Raw genomic sequence first — 22812 nt, forward strand, 5'->3', positions numbered from 1 at the left:
CAGAGCCAGAACACACGTGGGTAAAGCTGAGGTTTGAAAATCAATCATTGGCTTTGCTACTGATTGGTTAGAGATGATCCAATTGCTGATTACTTTGTTTTGTACAACACCTCTCATTATGACATCACCTCAAACGAGTTCAATAGTGGCAGTCTCAGACGGAAGTATGTAGCGAACAACAGAGCAGCGGAGTAATTCAGTTTTTTTTTTTTTAGCTTTATTTAACTAGGCAAGTCAGTTAAGAACAAATTCTTATTTACAATGACAGCCTAGGAACAGTGTGTTAACTGCCTTGTTCAGGGGCAGAATGACAGATTTTTACCTTGTCAGCTCGGAGATTCGGTCTAGCAACCTTTCGCTTACTGGCCCAACGCTCTAACCACTAGACTACCTGCCGCCCCAGTTTGAGTCGTCAGGCAAGTAAAATGTACTCTATGTATGTGATCCACCATTTTTTAAATACTGTAATTTAAATGGGCTGAATTCCTCCCTGATTCAAGGCTTAACCATTCAGACAGTATATTATTAATGGGGGGGGGGGTCGTCTGGATCCAGGCTGTTCTGTTTCTTTAGGCTTAATTCAAACTATTCAGAGGGTAAGAAGAGGGACAGTTCTCTCTGATTCCAGCCGGAAAATCCTTTCTTTGCTTCTCTTTCCCTGCAGAGATAATCACACACAAAATAATTATTCCACTTCGTCATCTGTATCATCATCATCTGTATACCATAAGGCGGTGCACAATTGGCCCAGCGTAGTCGGTTAGGGTTCGGCCGGGGTTGGCCGTCATTGTAAATAAGAATTTGTTCTTAACTGACTTGCCTAGTTAAATAAAGGTTAAATAACACATTTAAAAGATTATCTTTATATGATGCCCTTGTACATCCTAGTTTATGTGACCGTAAGGACAAATACAGCAGTTGTTATCTTTGCATGTCATTAATGCAACCACTACACTACAGATTAAATTATTTAAACCATCAAGACAAGAATGACATGAATGACATGTATTATATCAAAGTTAACAATAGCAATCTTAAAGATTCATAATACAGGATACATAGATAGCAATTATCTTAGCAGTTAGTACCGTACATAATTACTGTAAACATTGTAAAGTGAAACAAATCAAGTAATCAAATTACAAACACTGTTTCCATTGTCTTTTACAAACAATGGTAGTGTTCTACTCACCTCTGTAAAATGAACAGTGTGACCATTATGAGCAATGACCCCAGGTCCACTGTGATCCATATCATTCTGTATCTATCAGGTCTCTGAAACACATACACACCTAGTAGGTACATTCATATGACCCATAGATCGCGCACAAGATTAAAAACACAGCATTGAACAAGAAAATGTCAAGTTCAATGCTACACATGGATATCATAATATATGTTAGCTAATGTTCAAACACAACATTGACTTTGTGAGAATTACAATGTCAGGGTGGGGTGATCGCATTGACTTTTGAAGAGGGAGTGTCTATGGAAGAGTGAAGAAGAGAGGTTTGATGTGAGTCCCTCACCATTGTCCAGTCAGGCTGGGTCATGTCCTGTAGGAGGGAGCAGGCGTTGGTGGTCACAGAGTTGGCCCCCGAGCACCACAGCAGAGAGAAGAGCCATGGTTCATTCACCACCCACAGGTTCACTGACACATTCCTGCTCCGAAGCTCCCTGGCACATGGAAGACACAAAAACACAAATTTAGTTGGTAATTCAAAGATTAGTTGAAAGAGCTCAGCTCACACAGAGCTACTTCAGCAAACATGACACTTCTCAAAGACTACAGACATTAGTGATCAATCATAACATGTCATACTATTAAAGCACACATCATGTTTGTTCAGACAACACTTTCCCATCATCTTTGGAGCTGTTCGTTTCCCTAAACCAACAGAAACTATCATCCCATGAGAACGTTTCACTACTGGGCTCTCAGCCATTAAAAAACACACCTGGGTGAAAACATGATATGAGTCTCATTCTTCCCTGAAGCAGCGTGTGTCTCCATCTACAACAATGCCAGTTCTTTGTCTCAGCACACCAACACTTTTCATTGTGACACTATTGTTTGCCCTGCAGCAGTCAGTCAGCACAGGAAGAGTAGAATGTGGTTCTGGAATTAAGGTTTATTTGGCTACAGCTCTGAGAAAAGTGTGGGCGCTTTGAGGTAGGCTACTCACCCAATCTCTGTGGCACTCAACGCACTGTATTTGACATTCAGATGGTCTCCTCTGTCAAGGTCCATATCAGACACATCGTTGTAGACCTGTATGAACCCTGGTGCGACCTCCCTCACATCCCCCCTGTGTTTGGGGGGAAGCCAGAGGATCTAGAGAGAGAAACGACAAAAAAACACTGTCATACAACTGTAATAAGACTTTAACTACACAGGACAGGAATGATAAAGCGGTGATACTGATAGACATTCTACTCACCAGGTCTTGGGGGATGCCAGATTTGAGGATGGTGTTCACAGTGTCGATAGTGTCATTGTTGTCGTCATTTTTTAGGTCAAAGATGACAGAGGTGTTATGAGTCTTGGCTAGGTCCAGCAACTGCAGAAGGGAGGGAACACTCTGGTTCCCAGCTGTCTTCTTCTCCTGCTCTGACAGCTGGGAGACTGAGCAGAACGGATCCGTCTGAGGAAGACATCCATATTATGGATGTCATTATGTCAACGAGTTGGTAGAGTTCAAATTGTAATCAAAATGTAAAGGATCTACAGTATATAAGGAATTTTCAAGTAAACCTTCTGAAATGATTTCCAACTACAATATACAAGGGATGCTTGTGAAATTGGATATCACCCTTACCTTCAGGAACCAATCACCAGCGTTTAATTCCTGTAGCTCCTCCCAAGTGAGGTTTGTGCTGTGGTTGAAGTCTTTCCCAGGGAACTTATGTAGAACATCTGTAGTCCTCCTCAGGAAATGGCTTCCGTGGTCGTGCATCAGGTAAGGAACTCTGTCCTTACTGGGGAAGGAAGAAACGTCAATAAACTGCGTCTTTGAAAAGCGCTATATAAATCCCACGTGTTATTATTATTAAACGGAAAACAATTTAAAACAGCAGTGCACGTTTGATCCTTCACAACTCTGCAACGTCTATGTATAGATGAAGCAGCCTTAGTCCCCCGGGTACCTGAGCTGCACGTCCGTCTCAAAGGCGATCACGTCGCACCCCACACTCCTTCTGAACGACATCAGGGTGTTCTCTGGGGTTAGCTGAACACAGAGAGAGGACAGATGTGTGAGAAACACTCCTGTGCTAAATACAGATGACACAGCTAAGCTGAGTGGGCCTATTGTGGCGATAGTAGAGAAGAGTGGAGCAATGTAATGGGGGCAGAGCAACATGCCATGTGGGGCCCTCATAGAGGAATGTTGCCTCAAAAAGAATTCAGCACTGAGCAAATTTCAGGTCTGCTGAACCGCAAACTTGAACTTTGTCAAATTCTGTGCAACTTCCGGCGCGCTTTACGGTGAACACTGAGGCTGTACCCACTTTAACTTACAGTTTTAACAGTGGCCAAGTAGGCTACTGTGGCTATTTGATCATAATGTCGGCCTACCAGAGCAGCCTACCATAAAAAATGATGAAGAAAAATGCATCCCATAACATTTGAACATGGAAATAGCTGTTCTATCATTCAGTCTACAGTAGCAACCAATGTGTGGTGTGCAATGCCTATACATTCCATGAGACTTTTGAAAAAAAAACATGCAGGCTTGACATCAAACTGTTTATCCACTTGTCCTTCATACCATCATTACAGAGAATCGGACAAATTATGCTACACTCTGCCTATTGGCTACTTAGCTTATTCAAGACTGTCTCAAAATACAATGTCTACTGAAATAGAATCCTACTCCAATGCACTCTTTGTACAAGAAAATATCTTGCAGTTAGTTTTGCATACTAAATCGTGAATAGTTCGTTGTGTTTCGGTATGTTACATTGAAAGTGGCTAATGTTGGGTTGATTCGATCACAATTCCCACAGTAGAGCGAAAAGTTGATAGTGTTAACTAAAGGGGAAAACTGTATAAAGTTGAGCGAAGTTCAATCTCGTGCTTCTTTGTGCAGGCTCACATTTCTTCTGCGCGGCAGTCGGATGGAGGTTAGAGGGAACGTTGAGTTCAAGCCCTCTGATTCACTGGCAAGTGATGGAAATAGGGATATGTGCTCAGTGCAATGTAAACACTAATCCTAAAGTAATTTGGTTATACTGTATCTACACTATTTGATGATTTATCCGTTAGCCTACTGAATCATAAGGGATGATTATGGAATTTATGACAACAGTAAAATGGTAACACATAAGCCATTTTTGGATGATGGTCTTGAAGCTATGTAAATAGTTTTCCAGCTTAGACCTTTAATATTGAGGCAATATAACTAATGTAGGGTATGAGAAATAGACTGAGCAGGATGCACTTCCTCACCATTGGTGCTCCGCGATGACCAATGAGGGCAGGTTTAGGGGGCAGCTGTTTCTCCTCCACCAGACAAGGGGATTGGATGAGGAGGGGGCTGAGGAAGATTGCCACCGACACGCCAGCAAACAGTACCATGATGAGGATCTTAGAGGCTGGGGACACAAACAGACACAGGTTAACAAATGAAACAGTCATACTTGAACTATTGTTGTGAATAGAAAAAGGCAAAGAAAGAAGATGCTGCATTTAGTCAACTGAATTAGTTCATACAGCTGGTACAATCATTCATTTTACATTACATTTACGCTTTAGTCATTTAGCAGACGTTCTTATCCAGAGCGACTTACATTCGCAATTAGGATTGTGCCGCCCAGTTTTCACAGAACTCAATTCTATTGAACTAATATACCTGTATATTGGTGTGTAGGCTACTGGATGTCTCATATTATTGATGTCATGGTGAGTGTTTGTGTATTTCTATTGAAGGAGTTCAGTATCAGCACTGACCTATTCTGCGGGTCCTTTGGAAACACTGGAACACCAGGCAGCTTACCAAGGTCAGGGCTCCAACCCCTCCCATCTGTAGGAATGGAGCCGTGGCCTGAGGGAGATCAATGTTACATACCAAAGCTCTGACCCCAAACGCATTTATTCTTTAAAATATATATATATTTAACCTTTATTTAACTAGGCAAGTCAGTAAAGAACAAAGTCTTATTTACAATGACGGCCTAGGAACAGTGGGTTAACTGCCTTGTTCGATCGATATTTACCTTGTCAGCTCGGTGATTTGATCGAGCAACCTTTCGGTTACTGGCCCAAAGCTCTAACCACTAGGCTACCTGCCGCCCCAAAACCTGCTTCACATCTCACTATAGCTCTAACATTCTCACCAACGCGCCATGCCGCGCACGCACACACACACACACACACACACACACACACACACACACACACACACACACACACACACACACACACACACACACACACACACACACACACACACACACACACACACCACACACCTAATAGACGGTTCCATGCTGCGATACTTTAGCCTTACTATACCTGTAGTGACAGGAGAACAGTGTGCCACTCTTTTTTCCACTGTAGGCTTATTCCAGTGGTGCCCAGGGCGATGAAGACCACACCTAAAAACAGGAACAACTGTGCAGAGCAAACCACAAGACAATACAATGCAATCAATACAGATCATACCTAGGTTAGTTCATATTGTTAATCATCTATGCAATTATCATTCATGTTATGCAACCTAGCAATATAGCTGGATACTTCTTGTAACACATGCAGAGGGAAACATTCCAGGAACACATAATATTCCTAATACCTTGTGTAGACAGTGTAAGTCCAAAGGCTCTTTCAAGGCAAGTTGGACCAGCGCAAAGACCTGCAATTAAACAGTCATTACAACACAGCTAATGTCAACTACATAAATACATTGATAGGTATATGAATTGTCTCCCTCACCAGTAACAGGATGCAGTAGATGGTCAGTACGGCAGCGATAACGATCAGCACCATGAACCAGTTCACCCACAGTTTAAGAATGGAAAAGGCCTTCCTGGTAGGGGACAAAAGAGGGTAGAAGATCACAGGGTCTGTGAACGTGTGTGTGTGTGTGTGTGTGTGTGTGTGTGTGTGTGTGTGTGTGTGTGTGTGTGTGTGTGTGTGTGTGTGTGTGTGTGTGTGTGTGTGTGTGTGTGTGTGTGTGTGTGTGTGTGTGTGTGTGTGTGTGTGTCCGAAGCTGTATGACCAAGCTCACCAGTTGACATCCTCACGGTCATTGAAAGCCATCAGACAGACGTACATCCAGAAGAGAGTGAGCAGGGACACAGCGGTAAGGACCGACAACCAGCAGCAGGAACACTATAGCAAGGAGAGTTCATCATTACTGCTGGAACTCGAAACCTGTTCAAATTGTTCCTCACATTGGAAGAACTCATTGATTACTAAACTTGTTTGACAGGAAAACACTTACCTTCCAGGATACAATTAAAAGTGTGTGTACAGGTTGTTTCGACAGTCAGAAACTGTACGCAGAATTTAATCCAATTAATTAGATTTATCTCCGGGGAACAGGTGAAAATAATCATACACAGTGCATTCGGAAAGTATTCAGACCCATTAACTTTTTCCACATTTTGTTACGTTACAGCCTTATTCTAAAATTGTTTAAATCGTTTTTTCCGTCAATCTACACACAATGCCCCATAATGACAGAGCAAAAACAGGATTTTTGAAATCTTTGCACATTTCTATAAAATAAAATAAATGGAAATATCACATTTACATAAGTACTCAGACCCTTTACTCAGTACTTTGTTGAAGCACCTTTGGCAGCGATTACATCCTAAAATCTTCTTGGGTAGTGTAACGGCATTCAGAAGAAGAAGGTGAGGACCAAGGTGCAGCGTGATACGTGTTCATATTATTTATTCGAAACTGAACACTAAATACAAAATAATAAAAAGAATAACCGAAACAGTTCTGACAGGTGATACAAACACCCACAACTACCAGTGGGAAAACAGGCTACCTAAGTATGGTTCTCAATCAGAGACAACGATAGACAGCTGCCTCTGATTGGGAACCATACCAGGCCAAAACATAGAAATACAAAACCTAGACATACAAACATAGAATGCCCACCCACATCACACCCTGACCCATTCTTCTCTGCTGGTCCTCTCAAGCTGTGTCAGGTTGGATGGGGAGCGTCACTGTAAAGCTACTTTCAGGTCTGTCCAGAGATTTTCGATTGGGTTCAAGACCGGGCTCTGGCTGGGCCACAGGACATTCAGAGATTTGTCCCAAAGCAACTCCTACGTTGTCTGTGTGCTTAGGGTTGTTGTCCTGCTGGAAGATGAACCTTCGCCCCAGTCTGAGGTCCTGAGCTCTCTGGAGAAGGTTTTCATCAAGGATCTCTCTGTACTTTGCTCAGTTCATCTTTCGCTCAATCCTGACTAGTCTCCCAGTCCCTGCCGCTGAAAAACATCCCCACAGCATAATGCTGCCACCACCATGCTTCACCGTAGGGATTGTGCCCGGTTTCCACCAGACATGACGCTTGGCATTCAGGCCAAAGAGTTCAATCTTGGTTTCATCAGCCAGAGAATCTTGTTTCTCATGGTCTGAGAGTCCTTTAGGTGCCTTTTGGGAAACTCCAAGTGGGCTATCATCTGCCTTTTACTGAGGAGTGGCTTCCGTCTGGCCATTCTACCATAAATGGCTGATTGGTGGAGTGCTGCACAGATGGTTGTCCTTCTGGAAGGTACTCCCATCTCCACAGAGGAACTTTGGAGCTCTGTCAGAGTGGCCATCGGGTTCTTGGTGACCTCCCTGACCAATGCCCTTCTTCCCCGATTGCTCAGTTTGGCCAGGCGGCCAGCTCTAGGAAGAGTCTTGGTGGTTCTAAACTTCTTCCATTTAAGAATGATGGAGGCCACTGTGTTCTTGGGGACGTTCAATGCTGCAGAATTTTTTTGTTACCCTTCCCCTGATCTGTTTCTCTACACAATCCTGTCTCAGAGCTCTAAGGACAATTCCTATTACCTCATGGCAATTCCTTCGACCTCATTTGCTCTGACATGCACTGTCAACTGTGGGACCTTATATAGACAGGTGTGTGCCCTGCCAAATCATGTCCAATCAATTGAGTTTACCACAAATCAAATCAAATCAAATTTTATTTGTCACATACACATGGTTAGCAGATGTTAATGCGAGTGTAGCGAAATGCTTGTGCTTCTAGTTCCGACAATGCAGTAATAACCAACAAGTAATCTAACCTAACAATTCCACAACTACTACCTTATACACACAAGTGTAAAGGGATAAAGAATATGTACATAAAGATATATGAATGAGTGATGGTACAGAACGGCATAGGCAAGATGCAGTAGATGGTATAGTGTACAGTATATACATATGAGATGAGTAATGTAGGGTATATAAACATAAAGTGGCATAGTTTAAAGTGGCTAGTGATACATGTATTACATAAAGATGGCAAGATGCAGTAGATGATATAGAGTACAGTATATACATATACATATGAGATGAGATGAGTAATGTAGGGTATGTAAACATTAAATTAAGTGGCATTGTTTAAAGTGGCTAGTGATACATTTTTACATAATTTCCATCAATTCCCATTATTAAAGTGGCTGGAGTTGAGTCAGTATGTTGGCAGCGGCCACTAAATGTTAGTGGTGGCTGTTTAACAGTCTGATGGCCTTGAGATAGAAGCTGTTTTTCAGTCTCTCGGTCCCTGCTTTGATGCACCTGTACTGACCTCGCCTTCTGGATGATAGCGGGGTGAACAGGCAGTGGCTCGGGTGGTTGTTGTCCTTGATGATCTTTATGGCCTTCCTGTGACATCGGGTGGTGTAGGTGTCCTGGAGGGCAGGTAGTTTGCCCCCGGTGATGCGTTGTGCAGACCTCACTACCCTCTGGAGAGCCTTACGGTTGTGGGCGGAGCAGTTGCCGTACCAGGCGGTGATACAGCCCGACAGGATGCTCTCAATTGTGCATCTGTAAAAGTTTGTGAGTGCTTTTGGTAACAAGCCGAATTTCTTCAGCCTCCTGAGGTTGAAGAGGCGCTGCTGCGCCTTCTTCACAACGCTGTCTGTGTGGGTGGACCAATTCAGTTTGTCCGTGATGTGTACACCGAGGAACTTAAAACTTTCCACCTTCTCCACTACTGTCCCGACGATGTGGATAGGGGGGTGCTCCCTCTGCTGTTTCCTGAAGTCCACAATTATCTCCTTTGTTTTGTTGACGTTGAGTGTGAGGTTATTTTCCTGACACCACACTCCGAGGGCCCTCACCTCCTCCCTGTAGGCTGTCTCGTCGTTGTTGGTAATCAAGCCCACCACTGTAGTGTCGTCCGCAAACTTGATGATTGAGTTGGAGGCGTGCATGGCCACGCAGTCGTGGGTGAACAGGGAGTACAGGAGAGGGCTCAGAACGCACTCTTGTGGGGCCCCAGTGTTGAGGATCAGCGGGGTGGAGATGTTTTTATCTACCCTCACCACCTGGGGGCGGCCCGTCAGGAAGTCCAGGACCCAGTTGCACAGGGCGGGGTCGAGACCCAGGGTCTCGAGCTTGATGACGAGTTTGGAGGGTACTATGGTGTTAAATGCTGAGCTGTAGTCGATGAACAGCATTCTCACATAGGTATTCCTCTTGTCCAGATGGGTTAGGGCAGTGTGCAGTGTGGTTGCGATTGCGTCGTCTGTGGACCTATTGGGTCGGTAAGCAAATTGGAGTGGGTCTAGGGTGTCAGGTAGGGTGGAGGTGATATGGTCCTTGACTAGTCTCTCAAAGCACTTCATGATGACGGAAGTGAGTGCTACGGGGCGGTAGTCGTTTAGCTCAGTTACCTTAGCTTTCTTGGGAACAGCAGACTGGGATAAGGATTGATTGAATATGTCTTTAAACACACCAGCCAGCTGGTCTGTGCATGCTCTGAGGACGCGGCTGGGAATGCCGTCTGGGCCTGCAGCCTTGCGAGGGTTAACACGTTTAAATGTTTTACTCACCTCGGCTGCAGTGAAGGAGAGCCCGCAAGTTTTGGTAGCGGGCCGTGTGTGGCACTGTATTGTCCTCAAAGCGAGCAAAAAAGTTATTTAGTCTGTCTGGGAGCAAGACATCCTGGTCCGCGACGGGGCTGGTTTTCTTTTTGTAATCCGTGATTGACTGTAGACCCTGCCACATACCTCTTGTGTCTGAGGTGTTGAATTGCGACTCTACTTTGTCTCTATACTGGCACTTAGCTTATTTGATTGCCTTGCGGAGGGAATAGCTACACTGTTTGTATTCGGTCATGTTTCCGGTCACCTTGCCCTGGTTAAAAGCAGTGGTTCCGCTTTCAGTTTCACGCGAATGCTGCCATCAATCCACGGTTTCTGGTTTGGGAATGTTTTAATCGTTGCTGTGGGTACGACATCGTCAATGCACTTCCTAATGAACTCGCTCACCGAAACAGCGTATTCGTCAATGTTGTTGTTGGACGCAATGCGGAACATATCCCAATCCACGTGATCGAAGCAGTCTTGAAGAGTGGAATCAGATTGGTCGGACCAGCGTTGAACAGACCTGAGCGCGGGAGCTTGCTGTTTTAGTTTCTGTTTGTAGGCTGGAAGCAACATAATGGAGTGGTGGTCAGCTTTTCCGAAAGGAGGGTGGGGGAGGGCCTTATATGCGTCGCGGAAGTTGGTATAACAATGATCCAAGGTTTTACCAGCCCTGGTAGCACAATCGATATGCTGATAGAATTTAGGGAGTTTTGTTTTCAGATTAGCCTTGTTAAAATCCCCAGCTACGATGAATGCAGCCTCAGGGTGTGTGGTTTCCAGTTTACAAAGAGTCAGATAAAGTTCGTTCAGGGCCATCGATGTGTCTGCTTGGGGGGGGAATATATACGGCTGTGATTATAATCGAAGAGAATTCCCTTGGTAGATAATGCGGTCGACATTTGATTGTGAGGAATTCTAAATCAGGTGAACAGAATGACTTGAGTTCCTGTATGTTGTTATGATCACACCACGTCTCGTTAATCATAAGGCATACACCCCCGCCCCTCTTCTTACCAGAAAGATGTTTGTTTCTGTCGGCGCGATGCGTGAAGAAACCAGCTGGCTGCACCGACTCCGTTAGCGTCTCTCGAGTGAGCCATGTTTCCGTGAAGCAAAGAACGTTACAGTCTCTGATGTCTCTCTGGAATGTTACCCTTGCTCGGATTACATCAACCGCTGTGGACTACAATCAAGTTGTAGAAACATCTCAAGGATGATCAATGGAAACAGGATGCACCTGAGCTCAATTTCGAGTCTCTTAGCAAGGGGTCTGAATACGTAAGTAAATAAGGTATATCTGTTTTTTATTTTTAATACATTTGCAAAAAAAATCTAAAAACCTATTTTTGCTTTGTCATTATGGGGTATTGTGTGTAGATTGATAAGGAAATGTTTTTATTTAATCAATTTTAGAACAAGGCTGTAATTTAACAAAATGTGGAAAAGGGAAGGGGTCTGAATACTTTCCGGATGCAAATGTAATGTGTTAAAATTAAATTATCTGAAATACCTGATTTACGTAAGTATTCAGACCCTTGCTATGAGACTCGACGTTCCCCAGAGGGCTTAGGACGTCAGACTGGGGCAAAGGTTCACCTTCCAACAGGACAACGACCCTAAGCACACAGCCGAGACAGCGCAGGAGAGGATTAAGGACAAGTCTCTGAATGTCCTTGAGTGGCCCAGCCATAGCCTGGACTTGAACCCGATCAAACATCTCTGGAGAGACCTGAAGATAGCTGTGCAGCAACGCTCACCATCCAACCTGACAGAGCTTGAGAGGATCTGCAGAGAAGAATGGGAGAAACTCCCCAAAAACAGGTGTGCCAAGCTTGTAGAGTCATACCCAAGAAGACTCAAGGCTGTAATCGCTGCCAAAGGTGGTTCAACAAAGTACTAAATAAAGGGTCTGAATACTTATGTAAATGTGATATTTCAGTTTTTAATTTTTAATACATTTGCAAAACTTTCTAAAAACCTGTTTTTGCTTTGTCATTTTGGGGTATTGTGTGTAGGTTGATGATGGGAAAAAAACGATTTAATCAATTTTAGAATAAGGCTGTAACGTAACAAAATATGGACAAAGTCAAGGGGTCTGAATTCTTTCCGAATCCACTGTATATATAACCCCTAGCTATGGTTTAGAAGTACATATTCATTGAGTTTTCTTGTGTGGCTGGTCGACCCAAAAAGTGTGTTTTTGTGTTTGTGATTGTGTGAGTGTGTGTTTATGTAGACTGTACATGTGATATTTCTAAGGGGCTCAGCTCCCTCTGGGATGTTTGAGTCACTCCAACGCCTCCTCATGTTTGGTTTCACCTGCTGTTCCATGCCTCCACACTTATTGGGAATCAATACAGTCATCAAACACACCGGCATCCACCATTCAACCAACCTCAATTGTGTCCGAACAGAAACCCCCCTCCCCTTGGACACTAATGGTTTGTCCCCTTTGTAGTCCTGTCCCAGATCACCTTTTACCTGTGAGTTCCTGTGAGTTCAGTTCAGCAATTAGTCCTAGCACATATTCACATGCTCTAATATGCACCACAATCTCCCTCCTCCCAATTATCCTGCTCTTATTTACACAACAGGTCTGAATGAACGGATGCCTCTCCAATAACATCCATCCACATCTCACATGCCTAGGAATAGAGGCTTCCTATTATACACCCACGGTGAGTTTATAAAGGGGAAACATCCTCATGCATCCACTGAATGCTGTCCAATGGAATGATAGTGACTGTTGCTGCTGGATGGTGATGACGTAGATGATGACATAGATGATGACATAGATGATGATGATGACGATGATTGACATTACAACACATACCAAAGCCATTTTAACATTTACATGTAGGCCTGACTCACCTGGGAGAAGTCACTAAAACAACTACATGGAATTACAGTATATAAACCAAAGTTGAGGATAATGATGGTAATGTATGAGAAGTTAGTACCAAAACTGTTAATCATCTTAATGTATGTTCTATAGCTATATTCTACGCAAAAATCTAAATCTGGGTCCACAACAGTACTCACTTTTCGTTTCCTCTCACTGGGGTGCCTCCAGTTGCAGCTATACATTACCCTGCAGCATATTCGGCCACAGCTGTCCTCAGACATCATCACCTCCTCTCCTCAATTACTATCAACTAAAAGGATATCCTGTCCAGAGGAGTGTGGATCCTGTCGGTCCTGTTGTGTAGTTATTTGATCCTCTCAGCCTTGAGGGGCTGGATAGAGTGGTGGGGGGGGACACTCCTGGAGAACACCTTGTCTGGCAGCTCTGTATGTGAGGAGAGGGGCTCCGCTCCGCAGTGGGCTGACTCACCACTCTAAACCTACACAGTGTAGGAGGAGAGAGAAAAAAGACTGAGGGGAAAAACAGGGAATATTTGTGAGTATTAGGGCCATCCCTGTTCAATAACTTCCTGAATAGAAATTCTAAGTTGGGGAGCTGCTGAAAATGGCCAACCCTGTGGGGTTCTGTGAGAGTACCACGGAGAGGCCTGAGAGTGAGATCCCACCATAAGACACTCAGTTCCGTGGGAGTAGGGAGGGAGAGGAAGAAGGAGGAGGGGGCTCATCGTCAGCAGGGGGTTGCAGTGCAGAGATGTACAGACTTCAACCGGGGGATTAGCTCGGGGGACTGGTGACCTGTTATTATGAAACCAAGATATTAAGCCTTCACAATATTGAAATATTACTCTACAAAGAGAGCTAAAAGATGGATGAGGGAAGAATGAGGTGAGGGAAGAATATTCAGTGAACAGGCTGGGGCAGATACATGTAAACCTGCTACCCCCTTATTCTCTTCACTGGGGTGATGATATAGAATTAGGGCACAGTGCCCAGTGCCCACATAACAAAAACAAAATAAAAAAACACATGAAAAGTTTAAAAGAGTTCTACCACATTGTAAACCAAATTGACATTAGACCGTCTATTGATCCATTTCGGGAAAGTCTGACAAGTCTTTTTTAAAGCATGAGCTGTTAATTCATCAAGTTAGAACACTCGTTGAGCTTTCCTTGAAAATGAATAACTATTAGCTGATTGTAAAAACAAGCGAAATGTACTTGGTCAGTTATTATATTTGTTTGGGGATTTTCGCCATTAATATGTATCAGATAATCAAATGTATACTGTTGGTCAAGGGCTGAGGTGTGTTAAGCAAACTTCAGACCTGACACATTTTGTTTGAATAGGTATTTGGTCGACAAGTCCATAATCCAAAACAAGTATTTAAGAGAAAGAAAGAAAAGTCAACACGTATAGATAGGGGCCAGTATGAAATAGTGTGAAGGTATTTTGTGCTGAGGAAAAGCCCTTCTCTAAAAATCAGGTTGGATTGAGGAGAACCATATGATCACAGGAACATGTCTGAGCAGGTCGACAACTGGAAAGAAGTGAAAGTCAAGAGAAATCTGAGCAGGAAACCAGATCATTTGCCATTGTAATGTAAGTTGTCTATGCCTACAAATCTACAGACTAAGAATGTAGGCACAGAAGTGAATTTCAGGATGCTTGGTGGAAACCTCCTTTAAACCTACCACTTCTTGGCCAGGGCTCCCTTGAAAAAGAGACTTTGTCAGCTGCTACAGAATCATACAGTCTCCACAGTATGTCATAATACAATACAACAGTGAATAATCAGTGTGTTCTCAGTCCTTGTACATACAGTCTGGCGTCAATCACTATCAACAGATTTTGAGGAACCATCCATAACATGCAGTATCAAGTCTAGTGACCATCAACACTGAATGCCACAAACAGATCACTTGAAATGAGGTGTATTACAGAAAATCCCCAAATGCTAAGCATTGTGTTGATCCCTCTGAACTAAATACGAACTTTAGTGGTCTTAAATGTCCCCATTACAAGACGAATAAATAAACACATGGAATAAAAAGCGTCTGACAATCAACAGGGAGAGTGTTCCGATAAGCATGGGCCTAAAAAACAATACATATTTGTTAGAAGAAACATCTCTGTTTCTGAAACAATTGTATACTGTAGCATTTACTCTTAACAATAGTAATGTCAAGGCCAAGACAAACTCAGCAGTGTTGCGAGTGTGAGAAGGCATGATTCACAACTTGGCACACATCAAGCACTGGGACTTGGCAAAAAATGTACATAGCATATCAATGTTTGCTAGGTAGGCGAGGGTAGGCACAGGTAGTCAGGTATTCAACACGGTAATAAGGAAGGGTTACTGATCAGAACAGATAAAGTGAAGAAAAAAAAATTGAGCCAAGATTCCAACATGTTTATCACCTACCTTTCTAAATAGAACTTTGAAATGGAATCATGAATGCCCTTTTTCACTTCAACATTTATAATGTTGTAATGATCCATAAGATCCTGGGCATGACAATAGATGTTATGTTTTGAGAGTTATCATCACATTAAGCAATAATGACTTTCTCAAACTATGGTGGTGAGAAAGTTGAGACATATTGGGACGAGTTTGATCTAAACCTGATTGTTCCACCTTTGAGAACTTGACTTTAAAATCAGGAAATAGAATGAAATGTCTCACAATTTATTGTAACAATGTCCTGTTACCACATTTAAGTCCATTTCCATTGCATCCCTCAATGTGTCTTAACTGTCCTGGATTTGAAGTTAAAAATATTTAGTTAACTCACTCATGTTGACATAAAAAGGTAATACAATGTCATACAAAAGTGAGTGACAGAAAGCCTAATATTGAACCCTTTCTGTGGTAAACCCTGTACTGAGTGAATTTTGTTATTTAGAATGTGGTCTGTCTGCATCAGAACCACATAAAGTATTGTATCTACAATTACAGGACATTTCAAATGTTCTCCTCATTTGACCAAAGTTTAAAAACAACTTACCATTGAGCATGAATAACTATCTCTGTTCAAACTCAGTGTTTAACCCGGTCAATCGATTTAGTTGAAATATGTAGATATATTAATCAATTTGAGTTAATTTGACAAGGCATTAAAATACAATAGGCTAGTAAAAGGAGTGAGGTGCATCATACCTTGAGATAATATAATGTGTGCGTCTCTCTTGTAGTGTTGCAACACTGTAACAGCCGGTGATATTCTGTTCATCAACTTTTTCTAGTCCAGTCCACTATATTTCGTTACCTCTTTTCTGTGTCTGTTGTTCTGTCATCCACTCCCGTTCTTTGTGGAAATCCGTGCCCGGAATGTAAATGAATCATAATGAATGGGTGCAAGTTTCTAAAGTAGTAAGGGGAGGGGTATGCGGAGGGAGGCAAGTCGCCTGAACGTACGTAGCCTACAATTGCAGATAAATGCTTTGAGCGCATTTTTAATACTATTGATAAATTAGAATCTAGGGGTAGAGGCAGACACGTTTTTCACATTACCTAACTCATCAATAGACTAAATAAATGGACAGTTCACATATGGATAGTCCTATAATAGGGATAGTTCACCCAAATTACAAAACGATTTTTTGGTTTCCTTACCCTGTAAGCAGTCCATGGACAAGGTGAGACAACAATCCATGCTTTGGTTAGGTTTCCCTGGCACGGTTTCCACATGCTAACAAAGCATGGAGTGCTGTCATACATTGTACATAGACTGGTTAAAGGGTAAGGAAACCAATATGTCATTTTGTAATTTGTAATATCCCTTTATAGTGTTAGAACACCTGTTAGGGCTTCTGTATGCGATGTCTGCACTATTTCATACAGAACTTTAGGTCAATACTACTGCTCCGAAAACAGTTCAATTAAGCTTAAGGGAACTGAGCACGATTTAAAACGTGTCAAGTGGAAGTTGTTACTGAGACTTAAATCCCTTTCAGCAACATTACCTAACCACACTTAAAAGCGCGACAGAATGCATGTCATGCTCTATTTCTGTTGGAAATTGTCTCACAAATAACTTGCTAATCTACTATTGGCCAAGATGAACATGTAGGCTACAAAGGAAAAAGACACCTGGGTTTTTCACAGGAGGTATACAGAGATGATAGGGCTATTGCATTTAATCTATATCTGTTCAGTTTATATTTTGAGTTTTGCCTAATTGGTGTATTTTAAATATGGGGGTCATCTGGCTACTGGGGAACATCCCTATATGAACTTTTTGAATCCCATAGGGGCATAATACATGTAATTACAGAGATATTACGATTAATTCTCACATCAGACCACTACAGTCCTCTGCTAGGCTACACCTTGAAGTGCAATAGCAACATAGGCTGATATCTTATATCTGGAGCAGATGTTATGGACACATACACTGAATCTCGGCATCTTAACTGAGCACTTGACCACGTTCGAAATAAATATGAAACATATCATATGCTTGTATTTATTTCATTGTGTTCTACGTAAACTACTTTCATACTTTTATTATGGAGTCTATATATTATAGCGGGGCTCTCTGTAAGTGCACATGCGCATCCATTGCATCGATGATTATAATGCGCCAGCAGGGCGTTTGTTTGAAAGGGAAATTGTCTTTTTAGCCTGGTAAGATCTTTGTTGTTGCTTTTTGTAGCTAGCTAGAGGCCATGACAATAAAATAACTGTTTAGGTTTTGGATTCATTGTAACATTTCATGTAATCTGTAGTTGATTTACTACACTTGCAGTATTTTGTCATCACCGGCTACTGTAGCTACCTAACAACAAATGTTAGAACAGGTTGCTGTTGCTATCATGAAAAATGCTGCTACTAATAATGGCTGAGCTCGTAACGTTATTGGAATTGAATTTGATTCGAGTCCCTATTCAATACATTTAGTGACCCACTGTTGTGGGTCACTAAATTGTTAAGGCAAACCTCCTGTGAATACTAGCATATTGTGTATTCAGCTAAATTGTCTTCCGTGCGTCTGTAATCTCTGCTGCCCAGAATCACATCTCTGGAAATCATCTTCTTTATATTATTCTTCTTCTTCGATGGGGTTCAACGGCGGTTGGCATCCAATGTTAATGGTGTATTACCGCCATCAGCTGGACGGTGTATTGAATAAGAAACAACAACAAAAACATTGCTGGAAATGGGGAAAAACGACGTCATACAAAATTAAACATGTCAACTAAGAAAACCCATCCCACTTCTTCAATCTCATTCCACTTCAAAATACATCCCTACACAGGATCAGAGGCCTGTCATGGCGGAACATTTACCGACAGGATTTTTTTGCACGGCCTCGGCTGTGAGTTCCCGAAGACCCAATAAACGTTCAGCAGCATTTCACAATGATTCCAATTTTCTTAGACTTCTTCTCTCCGCTTGTGCTGTTCAGTTTATGACCATTGCAATAAATAATACAAAGCCCACCTTTTTAACATGTAGCATTTCACTATCCCTCGGTTGATGAGAACTACCATTGTTTCTTCCCCGCCAATCGTTCCTTCCAATCTTACCGCCTCCAGATAGGAGACACGCTGGACACGCCTTACCCTTGCCACCTCATTCTCCTTCACCCTAACAGGGGACCCCAGGAATTCAGGCGCATGTTGACTTCCACAGTTGTAGCATTTCACTTCATCTGGCATACGATACTCTTCCCTTCTGCACACGCTTGACACATGGCCAAATCTTTTACATTCATGAAACTGAAGGGGCTTGTGCACAAAAGCTCTTACAGGGTATTTCGTGAATCCTAACTTTATATGAGAAGAGAGAGACTCTTCCTCAAAGTACAGTAGCATGAATGAAGTGAACTTATTTTTTCCAAGTCAGTCAACGTGCACCAACCACTCCATCAATATCTTCAGTAATATCCTCTGCCTTTATTTACATACAGGAAACATTCCACTCAGATATCTTTTTTTTGTCTATAAACACACTTCTTCTGCACCACAAATGAACAAACATTTCTAAATGAGACCACTTCTTGTGACTTTCACCGACTCCAACACATTCCAGATTTTCCTGGAGACGTTAAACGGATTTCCCAAGTAGCATTGATCCAAAACCCTCACTCTGACTAATAATGAGTCTAGTGGTTTCCTATTTTCCAACATAGCTTAACTTCTCGTTTCCCTTTTTCTTCGCCACTGTAACCCACTCATTCTCACTTTCCGCCAATCTTCCTGTCCCCATCTCCAATCCTGAAAAACCTCTTGGCCACCCAAATGAAGCCCCCCCCCCCAAATGCCAGGTGCACCCCAAAATTGTGATTCGTTAATTAATCAGGGACGCAAAAACCATGGAGCGCACCTGACCGGTAATTGTTCCTCATTTAAACCCTCCTATTCCACACAGCCTCCTAACAAACGTAACATTTTGTTTTGGAGACTATAGCATGCAGAAATGATCATTGGCTATGTCTTTTTTGGACCAATAGGTTTTGAAACCATGGACCAAAAGATCCCATATGATGACTACCAACTCCCTGTGGTCTTTTTACCTTCTTATGAGAGTCCCCCAGCATGGATAGCCCCTCAGGAGGTATGAGCCTGAGATGACATCCATACCTTGTCATAACACTGTCAACAGCCAGTCTAGTTCACTGCCACCTCAGATCTTCAATGATGTTCCCTCTGTGTCCTGTCTGTCGGTGTAGCGGATCCACCATCCTGACTACAACAATGAGTTGACTCAGTTCCTGCCACGCACCATTGTGTTGAAGAAACCTCCAGGGGCACAGCTAGGCTTCAACATCCGTGGGGGAAAGGCCTCCCAGCTGGGCATCTTCATCTCCAAGGTGTGTGTGACAGAGAGAGGCTGAGGCTGAGACTGGTGCAACTGCCCAATGAGTGCTGATCTAGCTAGCCTACACTTCTCAGACACTTTCATTGTTTTTAAATATATGTTTTTGCTTTTTCATTTTGTCAGTAATCTCCCTTCTCCTTAATCTCTTTGTGTGTATGTTGCTAGGTGGTCCCAGATTCGGACGCCCATAGTGCAGGGCTCCAGGAGGGAGATCAGGTGCTGTCTGTCAATGAGGTGGACTTCCAGGACATAGAGCACTCGAGGGTCAGTGATGTACCGTAGACCATACAACACTATAGACACAACACTACACCTTTTGATAAATCTCATTACTTCATTTTGAACCTCAACACTAACTTGTGTTTAAAAAAAGGTTAATTGTTTTTGGAATACATTTCTCATAGAAATAGTTTCTTCTCCTCTCAGGCTGTAGAGATTCTGAAGACTGCCAGGGAGATTCTGATGAGGGTGCGCTTCTTTCTCTACAGTAAGCGTTGCTTTCACCTGCTCCGCCATGTAATATTAAGAAAGTGCCTAAATTGTATCTACTGGATACGGTGTCATTTATGCTTTATACCTCTGCAACCTGTGAAGTTTTTGTTGAATGGTTGTTATGTAACTTCCTGTTTACCATAGACTACCAGAGACAGAAGGAGAGGACTGTGCACTAGGTGACAGAAAAGTTCCACGGGAGAGTGAGAAACAGTATGGTTACATGTAAGGATAGTAAGGTTAATATAATAGTTTGTTTAAAATGTTTACATGCTTGGCAAGAAGAACGATTTCCATAATATTCCTGTTTACATGGACACATCTGAAATCAGGCTACCTGATGGGACTTTTGAGAAATGCAGAAAATCGGCAATCAAAATAAAACCTGCCACAGTGACCATGTTATTTTTGCGAATACTATTTGATTTGGAGTTCGGATATATAAAGTTTGTGTTTGTGAAAACTATTTCTAAAATGAATACTTTCAGTTTTTCCGAACTCACTTCACTTGCTCAGAAAACCAGGTGTTTTATTATTATTATAATAATTTGTTTATATATACAGTACCAGTCAAGAGTTTGGACACACCTACTCATTCCACGTTTTTTCTTTATTTGTACTATTTCTACATTGTAGAATAATAGTAAAATCATCAAAACTATGAAATAACACATATGGAATCATGTAGTTACCAAAAAAGTGTTGAACAAATCAAAATATATTTTATATTTGGGATTCTTCAAAGATGCTGATGACATCTTTGCACACTCTTGGCATTCTCTTAACCAGCTTCATGAGGTAGTCACCTGGAATGCATTTCAATTAACAGGTGTGCCTTGTTAAAAGTACATTTGTGGAATTTCTTTCCGTCTTAATGCGTTTGAGCCAATCAGTTGTGTTGTGACAAGGTAGGGGTGGTATACAGATGATAGCCCTATTTGGTAAAAGACCATGTCTATATTATGGCAAGAACAGCTCAAATAAGCAAAGAGAAATGACAGTCCATCATTACTTTAAGACATGAAGATCAGTTAATTGAAAGTTTCTTCAAGTGCAGTCGCAAAAACCATCAAGCGCTATGATGAAACTGGCTCTCATGAAGACCGCAACAGGAATGGAAGACCCAGAGTTACCTCTGCTGCAGAGGATAAGTTCATTAGCGTTACCAGCCTCAGAAATTGCAGCCCAAATAAATGTAACAGACACATCTCAACATCAACTGCAGAGGAGACTGTGTGAATCAGGCCTTCAGGGTCGAATTGCTGCAAAGAAACCACTACTAAAGGACACCAATAATAAGAAGAGACTTGCTTGGGCCAAGAAACATGGCCACGACATTAGACCGGTAGAAATTTGTCCTTTGGTCTGGAGTCCAAATTGGAGATTTTTGGTTCCATCCACTGTGTCTTTGTGAGACGCAGTGTGGGTGAATGGATGATCTCCGCATGTGTATTTCCCACCGTTAAGCATAGAGGTGTTATGGTGTGGTGGTGCTTTGCTGGTGACACTGTCTGTGATTTATTTAGAAATCAAGGCACACTTAACCAGCATGTCTACCACAGCATTCTGCAGCGATACGCCATCGGATCTGGTTTGGACTTAGTAGGACTATCATTTGTTTTTCAACAGGACAATGACCCATCACACCACCAAGGTTGTGTAAGGGCTATTAGACCAATAAGGAGAGTGATGGAGTGTTGCATCAGATGACCTGACCTCCACAATCACGTGACCTCAACCAAATTGAGATTGTTTGGGATGAGTCGGACCGCAGAGTGAAGGAAAAGCAGCCAACAGGTACTCAGCATATGTGGGAACTCCTTCAAGACTGTTGGAAAAGCATTCCAGGTGAAGCTGTTTGAGGGAATGGTAAGTCTACAAAGCTGTCATCAAGGCAAAGGGTGGCTATTTGAAGAATCTCAAATATGAAATATTTTTTAATTTGTTTAACACTTTTTTGGTTACTACCTGATTCCATATGTTATTTCATAGTTTTGATGTCTTCACTATTATTCTACAATGTAGAAAATAGCAAAAATAAAGAAAAACCCTTGAGTGAGTAGGGACATATTCTTAAGGGAAGTTCTCATCACTGAAAATGCCATCAAGGGATTGAGTGTACTGGACAAAAGCTTGCAGTCCTTGTGATTTATTTTTTATTAACCAATCTGCTTTCACTCACCTCTGACCAGAACATTGTGAATACTAAATGCTAAACTGGTTACCCCTATTGTGTGTGCATGTATATATGAGAACAGTGTAATGATATTCAAAGAATATTTATAATGCACCAGGGTATAAAAATGTACGTCTGTACATGTCATACCAACTAAATCCACTAGAGGACATACAAGTTCAAGGAATGATTCTTGACCTGCATAGTCATGTTCTTTTAGCAATAAGAGGGGGTTGATTTGTGTGATTTGAAAGGGGCTATTGTGTATTGTGGCACATTACATTATGTACAAACATCTGTTCGCTGTTGGTATTTTAAACTGAGTTTTATATCCTTTTAATGGCCTGCTGACTGAATCATTTGAGGTTATCCTAAATTAATAAACATACTTGAAGTGTTACAGAACGCC

The 22812-nt window shown here is 42.2% G+C and overlaps 2 protein-coding genes across 3 annotated transcripts; one reads left to right on the plus strand and one right to left on the minus strand.

Moving 5' to 3' along the window:
* Nucleotides 1-355: 355 nt before the first annotated feature.
* On the minus strand, nt 356-16209 carry gdpd2 (glycerophosphodiester phosphodiesterase domain containing 2). The gene is made up of 15 exons (XM_038992994.1): nt 16070-16209; nt 13090-13391; nt 6231-6334; nt 5936-6029; nt 5796-5855; nt 5516-5614; nt 4952-5045; nt 4451-4596; nt 3148-3230; nt 2820-2979; nt 2442-2645; nt 2187-2335; nt 1530-1677; nt 1193-1275; nt 356-658 (listed from the first exon to the last, which is right to left on the minus strand). The coding sequence occupies exons 2-15, from the start codon at nt 13174-13176 to the stop codon at nt 586-588; spliced, it is 1584 nt and encodes a 527-aa protein (XP_038848922.1). The 5' UTR covers nt 13177-13391; nt 16070-16209; the 3' UTR covers nt 356-585.
* Nucleotides 16210-19378: 3169 nt separating this feature from the next.
* Nucleotides 19379-20406, plus strand: LOC120047466 (PDZ domain-containing protein 11-like). Of its 2 annotated transcripts, none has more exons than XM_038992995.1 (5): nt 19379-19471; nt 19587-19727; nt 19901-19999; nt 20162-20222; nt 20372-20406. In XM_038992995.1, the coding sequence occupies exons 1-5, from the start codon at nt 19379-19381 to the stop codon at nt 20404-20406; spliced, it is 429 nt and encodes a 142-aa protein (XP_038848923.1). The 2 variants fall into 2 exon arrangements, with proteins under 2 accessions (XP_038848923.1, XP_038848924.1); XM_038992996.1 differs by having other exon boundaries at nt 19587-19668; nt 19899-19999.
* Nucleotides 20407-22812: the final 2406 nt, after the last annotated feature.

The sequence above is a fragment of the Salvelinus namaycush genome, chromosome 5 (assembly GCF_016432855.1).
Source record: "Salvelinus namaycush isolate Seneca chromosome 5, SaNama_1.0, whole genome shotgun sequence".
NCBI classification, from domain to species: domain Eukaryota; kingdom Metazoa; phylum Chordata; class Actinopteri; order Salmoniformes; family Salmonidae; genus Salvelinus; species Salvelinus namaycush.

Bases quoted from the DNA above. Each gene is read 5' to 3' on its own strand.
- gdpd2 (XM_038992994.1), bottom strand. From the start codon at position 13,176: ATGATGTCTGAGGACAGCTGTGGCCGAATATGCTGCAGGGTAATGTAT. The intron at 5,046-5,515 runs GTATAGTAAGGC...GATCTCCCTCAG, and splicing joins CTGTTCTCCTGTCACTACAG to GCCACGGCTCCATTCCTACA. The intron at 659-1,192 runs GTGAGTAGAACA...TTATCTCTGCAG, and splicing joins ACACTGTTCATTTTACAGAG to GGAAAGAGAAGCAAAGAAAG.
- LOC120047466 (XM_038992995.1), top strand. From the start codon at position 19,379: ATGGACCAAAAGATCCCATATGATGACTACCAACTCCCTGTGGTCTTT. The intron at 19,472-19,586 runs GTATGAGCCTGA...CTGTCGGTGTAG, and splicing joins CATGGATAGCCCCTCAGGAG to CGGATCCACCATCCTGACTA. The intron at 19,728-19,900 runs GTGTGTGTGACA...GTATGTTGCTAG, and splicing joins TGGGCATCTTCATCTCCAAG to GTGGTCCCAGATTCGGACGC.